Source organism: Acipenser ruthenus, chromosome 57, assembly GCF_902713425.1.
Source record: "Acipenser ruthenus chromosome 57, fAciRut3.2 maternal haplotype, whole genome shotgun sequence".
Lineage (NCBI taxonomy): Eukaryota > Metazoa > Chordata > Actinopteri > Acipenseriformes > Acipenseridae > Acipenser > Acipenser ruthenus.
The window spans coordinates 380,621-387,349 of NC_081245.1; the positions used below are offsets into that span (position 1 = coordinate 380,621).

At 46.7% G+C, this 6,729-nt stretch overlaps 1 protein-coding gene across 2 annotated transcripts in view; it reads left to right on the forward strand.

Annotated features, from left to right (window-relative positions):
- The window catches only part of LOC117971210 (serine/threonine-protein kinase BRSK2-like), a 35,744-nt gene that overhangs the window by 13,971 nt on the left and 15,044 nt on the right, over positions 1-6,729 (forward strand). For both annotated transcript variants that reach the window (XM_059017559.1, XM_059017560.1), the window contains exons 4-8: positions 1,225-1,365; positions 3,509-3,625; positions 5,052-5,085; positions 5,581-5,649; positions 6,447-6,593. In XM_059017559.1, the coding sequence (XP_058873542.1) occupies positions 1,225-1,365; positions 3,509-3,625; positions 5,052-5,085; positions 5,581-5,649; positions 6,447-6,593 (508 nt within the window). The remainder of the gene's footprint in view (positions 1-1,224; positions 1,366-3,508; positions 3,626-5,051; positions 5,086-5,580; positions 5,650-6,446; positions 6,594-6,729) is intronic.

Sequence of the window (6,729 nt, forward strand, 5' to 3'; positions counted from 1 at the left end):
ACTCAGGAGTTAACAAATTAAGCTAAACATGGAATTAACTTCTCTGTTACGCTATAAGGATGAGACCAGACCATATTCAAATCTTAACAATCTTTACTATTATTACTTCTAAATATCAATACATTCCACATTGAATATTATTGATTAGATAAAGTAAGTGTTGCTAGTATTGACAGAGATAGGCAATTGATCAGATTCCCTTAACCCCTGGAAAGACGATACACCCAGAGGTGTGGTAAAGCATGGGCAGCAGTGTGGAGTAGTGGTTAGGGCTCTGGACTCTTGACTGGAGGGTCGTGGGTTCAATCCCAGGTGGGGGGACACTGCTGCTGTACCCTTGAGCAAGGTACTTTACCTAGATTGCTCCAGTAAAAACCCAACTGTATAAATGGGTAATTGTATGTAAAAATAATGTGATATCTTGTAACAATTGTAAGTCGTCCTGGATAAGGGCGTGTGCTAAGAAATAATAATCTGGAGGTATTAGAGGCTTCTCTGTCTGCGTCGCTTGGTGTTTCTACCATATGGGCTCAGGACATACGTGACCACAGTCTGTTTTAGTTGTCTTGCTAATTCTCAATAGAATTTAGTCCTTCTGCAATCGATCACTAACCAAGCTCTTTACAAGGTTACCGCGGTTACCGTATTTGGTTCTGTTCATTTCTGCTCGTGCTTCGTCTCTCCATTCATTGTTCGTTTGCCGAACTCCGCTCCAGTGAACTGGTTTAACTTTACCAGCACGTTTTATCCTCCTATGATATTTCCGTACATTTTCAGTACACAGGCTATTCAGATTTGTCCGCATTGTAGAACTGCAGTGAATGTTCATGAGGTCTCTTCTGTTTATGTGTGTGGCTCTGTGTGTCTGTCTGTGTGTCTGGCTGTCTGTCTGTGTGTCTGTCTCTGTCTCTGTGTGTCTGTCTGTCTGTCTGTCTGTCTGTCTGTCTGTGTGTCTGTCTGTGTGTCTGTGTCTGTCTCCGTGTGTCTGTCTGTCTGTCTGTGTGACTGGCTGTCTGTCTGTGTGTCTGTCTCTGTGTCTGTGTGTCTGTATGTCTGTCTGTCTGTGTGTCTGTCTGTGTGTCTGTCTTTGTCTGTCTGTGTGTCTGTCTGTGCGTCTTTGTGTTTGTCTCTCTCTGTCTATGTGTCTGTCTGTCTGTCTGTCTGTCTGTCTCCTCAGTTTATGCGTGTGGCTCACTCTCTGTCTCTCTGTCTGTCCGTTCGCAGGTACCTGGTTCTGGAGCACGTCTCGGGCGGAGAGCTTTTCGATTACCTCGTGAAAAAGGGCCGACTCACCCCCAAGGAGGCGCGCAAATTCTTCCGCCAGATCATCTCGGCTCTAGATTTCTGCCACAACCACTCCATCTGGTGAGGGACTGGGAGGAGGGAGTTATCAGAGCTCATCATACCAATGAGCCTGCCATAGTAACAGCACAACACAGTGCAATACAGCATAACGCATGGTGAAGCATAGGCAAGCACTGTAGAGAGAGAGGTGTGGTAAAGCATAGGGAAGCATTGTAAAGCACAGAGAGGTCTGGTAAAGCATAGGGAAGCATTGTAAAGCACAGAGAGGTCTGGTAAAGCATAGGGAAGCATTGTAAAGCACAGAGAGGTCTGGTAAAGCATAGGGAAGCATTGTAAAGCACAGAGAGGTCTGGTAAAGCATAGGGAAGCATTGTAAAGCACAGAGAGGTCTGGTAAAGCATAGGCAAGCATTGTAAAGCACAGAGAGGTCTGGTAAAGCATAGGGAAGCATTGTAAAGCACAGAGAGGTCTGGTAAAGCATATAAAACAAACAAACAAAACATTGTAAGGAAACTATGGGAAAGCATGCGGGAAAAGTACAAATTACAAAATGAGACTAGCGGAAACAATTGTGTGCTTGTCTTTGTGATTCTGATTGAGTGTGCTGAAGGTGTGTATGTCTCTCTCCTCTCTCAGTTGAGTGTGTTGAAGGTGTGTATGTCTCTCTCCTCTCTCAGTTGAGTGTGTTGAAGGTGTGTATGTCTCTCCTCTCTCAGTTGAGTGTGCTGAAGGTGTGTATGTCTCTCTCCTCTCTCATTTGAGTGTGTTGAAGGTGTGTATGTCTCTCTCCTCTCTCAGTTGAGTGTGCTGAAGGTGTGTATGTCTCTCCTCTCAGTTGAGTGTGTTGAAGGTGTGTATGTCCCTCCTCTCTCAGTTGAGTGTGTTGAAGGTGTGTATGTCTCTCCTCTCTCAGTTGAGTTTGTTGAAGGTGTGTATGTCTCTCCTCTCTCAGTTGAGTGTTCTGAAGGTGTGTATGTCTCTCCTCTCTCAGTTGAGTGTGCTGAAGGTGTGAATGTCTCTCTCCTCTCTCAGCTGAGTGTGCTGAAGGTATGTATGTCTCTCCTCTCTCAGTTGAGTATGCTGAAGGTGTGTATGTCTCTCTCCTCTCTCAGTTGAGTGTGCTGAAGGTGTGTATGTCTCCCTCCTCTCTCAGCTGAGTGTGTTGAAGGTGTGTATGTCTCTCTCCTCTCTCAGTTGAGTGTGCTGAAGGTGTGTATGTCTCCCTCCTCTCTCAGTTGAGTGTGCTGAAGGTGTGTATGTCTCTCTCCTCTCAGTTGAGTGTGCTGAAGGTGTGTATGTCTCTCCTCTCTCAGTTGAGTGTGTTGAAGGTGTGTATGTCTCTCTCCTCTCTCAGTTGAGTGTGCTGAAGGTGTGTATGTCTCTCTCCTCTCTCAGTTGAGTGTGTTGAAGGTGTGTATGTCTCTCTCCTCTCTCAGTTGAGTGTGCTGAAGGTGTGTATGTCTCTCTCCTCTCTCAGTTGAGTGTGTTGAATGTGTGTATGTCTCTCTCCTCTCTCAGTTGAGTGTGCTGAAGGTGTGTATGTCTCTCTCCTCTCTCAGTTGAGTGTGTTGAAGGTGTGTATGTCTCTCTCCTCTCTCAGTTGAGTGTGCTGAAGGTGTGTATGTCTCTCTCCTCTCTCAGTTGAGTGTGTTGAAGGTGTGTATGTCTCTCTCCTCTCTCAGTTGAGTATGCTGAAGGTGTGTATGTCTCTCTCCTCTCTCAGTTTAGTGTGCTGAAGGTGTGTATGTCTCTCTCCTCTCTCAGTTGAGTATGCTGAAGGTGTGTATGTCTCTCTCCTCTCTCAGTTGAGTGTGTTGAAGGTGTGTATGTCTCTCTCCTCTCTCAGTTGAGTGTGCTGAAGGTGTGTATGTCTCTCCTCTCTCAGTTGAGTGTGCTGAAGGTGTGTATGTCTCTCTCCTCTCTCAGTTGAGTATGCTGAAGGTGTGTATGTCTCTCCTCTCTCAGTTGAGTGTGTTGAAGGTGTGTATGTCTCTCTCCTCTCTCAGTTGAGTGTGCTGAAGGTGTGTATGTCTCTCCTCTCTCAGTTGAGTGTGCTGAAGGTGTGTATGTCTCTCTCCTCTCTCAGTTGAGTGTGCTGAGGGTGTGTATGTCTCTCCTCTCTCAGTTGAGTGTTCTGAAGGTGTGTATGTCTCTCCTTTCTCAGTTGAGTGTGCTGAAGTTGTGTATGTCTCTCTCCTCTCAGTCACAGAGACCTGAAGCCGGAGAACCTGCTCCTGGATGAGAAGAACAACATCCGCATCGCTGACTTCGGCATGGCGTCCCTGCAGGTGGGAGACAGCCTGCTGGAGACCAGCTGTGGGTGAGTGAGGCGAGAGAGGCACAGTGTGAGCATACTGAGCTAAATACCTGCGCTGCAGATAAGATTTGGGACCATTGAGTCATTTACTCTCCAATGTATACACCATGTGAGTACAGTGTATTTCAGGGGAGTAAAATGTAACATTACCTTGAAGTCTTGAGTACTTTCAAGAAATACTGTACATGCTTTAATGCTAATTTATGGGGGCTGCGTTAACTACAGCCTCACATCTGAACTGTAATTTTATTTGGACTACTGTACAAAAATGTGGTCTCTTGAGTGGTGCAGGATGCACCCTATAGCCTGGAGGTCGCCGGTTCGAGTCCAGGCTATTCCTTTGCCGACCGTGGACAGGAGCTCCCAGGGGGCAGCGCACAATTGGCCGAGCATCGCTCGGGGGGAGGGAGGGTTAGGTCGGCCAGGGTGTCCTCGGCTCACCGCGCACCAGCGCCCCCTGTGGTCAGGCCGGGCGCCTGCGGGCTTGCCTGTAAGCTACCCAGAGCTGCGTTGTCGTCCGACGCTGTAGCTCTGAGGCGGCTGCACGGTGAGTCTGCGGCTTGTAAAGAATCGGGCGGCTGACGGCACACGCTTCGGAGGACAGTCACCTGAACAACATCAATGCACAGTTTGGAAAAGATGTCAGAGCAAAACATGGATTGTCATTGCATATCTGTTACGATGCTGGGTTAAAGAAATCTCTGTTTGCATGCTTCCTAGATCTTTTCACTTCTACACTAGCCTAACACATTCGATTCTTCATTAAAACTGACCGGAGATCCCACAATAATCCCCTGAATCTCTTCTCTCCTGCTCCCCCATTCGCTACACAGCTCTCCGATGTGCAGTTTGGGAAGAGACACACAGTTGTATTCAAGGTGTGATTACAATAACTGAAGTGATGCTATTTCACTCAATAGCTTTTAAAAAAAAGAATTAGCCGAATCTCTTTATCTCCTGCTCCTCCATTCGCTACACAGCCCTCAAAACGTGCTGTTTGGAAAGTTACAGCAAAAAACGTGTTTTAATTTTACTACTAAAGGAAGATCGCAGTTTCTGTGCCGTATTTTCCGGTTATCTGTTTACACTTCTTGGGTCACCCCGGCTGTGTCTTCGGGGTCATGTTACTGGATGAAAGCGTGTCAGACTGGGAGCTTCTCATCAGGAGAATCCTAAGTGCCAGGTGTAAACAGACTGCCAGGTTCCATTGAGTCACGTGACGGCGCGACCTTTCAACTCTGTCAGCCCCGCCAACTCTGTATCGAAAAGCTGTCGGAAATAACTAACAGAGACTCTCCTTTCTTTAACTGGGCATTTGAAGGGGTGCGGAAGTGATTCCCCCCCAGATAATTCAGAAATAAAGAATACTGAAGTTTTTTTTCGCTTTCTTTGACTTTAATCCTGCATCTGATTTTATTTTCTCCCCCAGCTCTCCTCACTACGCTTGTCCGGAGGTGATCAGGGTAAGTCATGTCTGAGCAACTTCAATCAAAAAGATATCCTGTGAAGCTAAAATTAAAACGACTGACTGATAAAATCAGACAAGCTCTTTTATATTGGTACCGCCCTAACCCTAACCCTAACCCTAACCCTAACCTTCCTAACTACACAGTTGTATCAGAAACGTGTTAGGATTACATCATGCATGAAGATTTCCACATGAAGTCTGTCGTAACTCTGCAGAATAGCATTGTGATGATGTGTAAACACAGATGCATTCACTGAGTAACTCCTGTGTAAATACCCAGTAATCAGACTCCTGTGTAAATTCCCAGTAATCAGACTCCTGTGTAAATTCCCAGTAATCAGACTCCTGTGTAAATTCCCAGTAATCAGACTCCTGTGTAAATCCCCAGTTGCTCCTACTCGGAATGTCCTGTCAGAGGTATTTGCAGGCAGGTATTGAAGAGCGTGTTGATTTCCAAAGCCCTGCCTGTGCGGGTGTCTTGTGATTGCAGGGAGAGAAGTACGACGGCCGCAGAGCAGACGTGTGGAGCTGCGGGGTCATTCTGTTTGCACTGCTGGTGGTAAGAGAACGACAAGCACACAGACAGAGAGACAGGAACACAGACAGAGACTGACTCACACAGAGACACACTGACAGACAGAGAGACAGGAACACAGACACAGAGACACACTGACAGACACACTGACACTGAGACACACCGACAGACAGAGAGACTGGCAGACACACTGATACAGAGACAGACAGACAGATACACTGACTCTGAGACACACTGACAGACGGAGAGACTGACAGACACACTGATACAGAGACAGACAGACAGACCGACAGACAGACAAATAGAGGCTGACAGAGACACTGATACACAGACACATGGACAGACAGAGACTGACAAACACTGATACAGAGACAGACAGACGGCACACTGACAGACAGAGAGACTGACAGACAGAGAGACTGACAGACACACTGCTACAGAGACAGACAGACAGGCAGAGAGACCTGACAGACACACTGACACAGAGACAGGCAGACAGTCATTAAATTGTATTTGAAATAATAGATTGATAGATAGATAGATAACTAGATAGATAGACAGATAGATAGATAGATAGATAGATAGATAGATAGAGAGATAGATAGATAGATAGATAGATAGAGAGATAGATAGATACATACATACATACATACATAGATATACAGTAGATGGACAGTAAGATAGATAGATAGATAGTTAGCTAGATAGATAGATAGATAGATAGATAGATAGATAGATAGATCAATAGATAGATAAACAGGCTGGAGTGAGTCCTGGCCTGTCCTGTTGCGCTGAGCTGCAGTTCTGTGCCGTGTCCACAGGGGGCGCTCCCGTTCGATCACGATAACCTGCGGCAGCTCTTGGAGAAGGTGAAGAGCGGAGTGTTCCACATGCCTCACTTCATCCCCCCCGACTGCCAGGCCCTGCTGAAAGGCATGATCGAGGTCAACCCAGACAAGAGGCTGTCGGTGAGCAAGCAGGAAACTGGGGCCATTGCGGCTCTCACAGGCTCAGCGCCCCATTGGAATCTATAGGGGAGTTTGAGCCAAGATGGCTGGCACAGGGTCCAGTTTCCTATCACTGTATGCTGTTACAGCACATGCT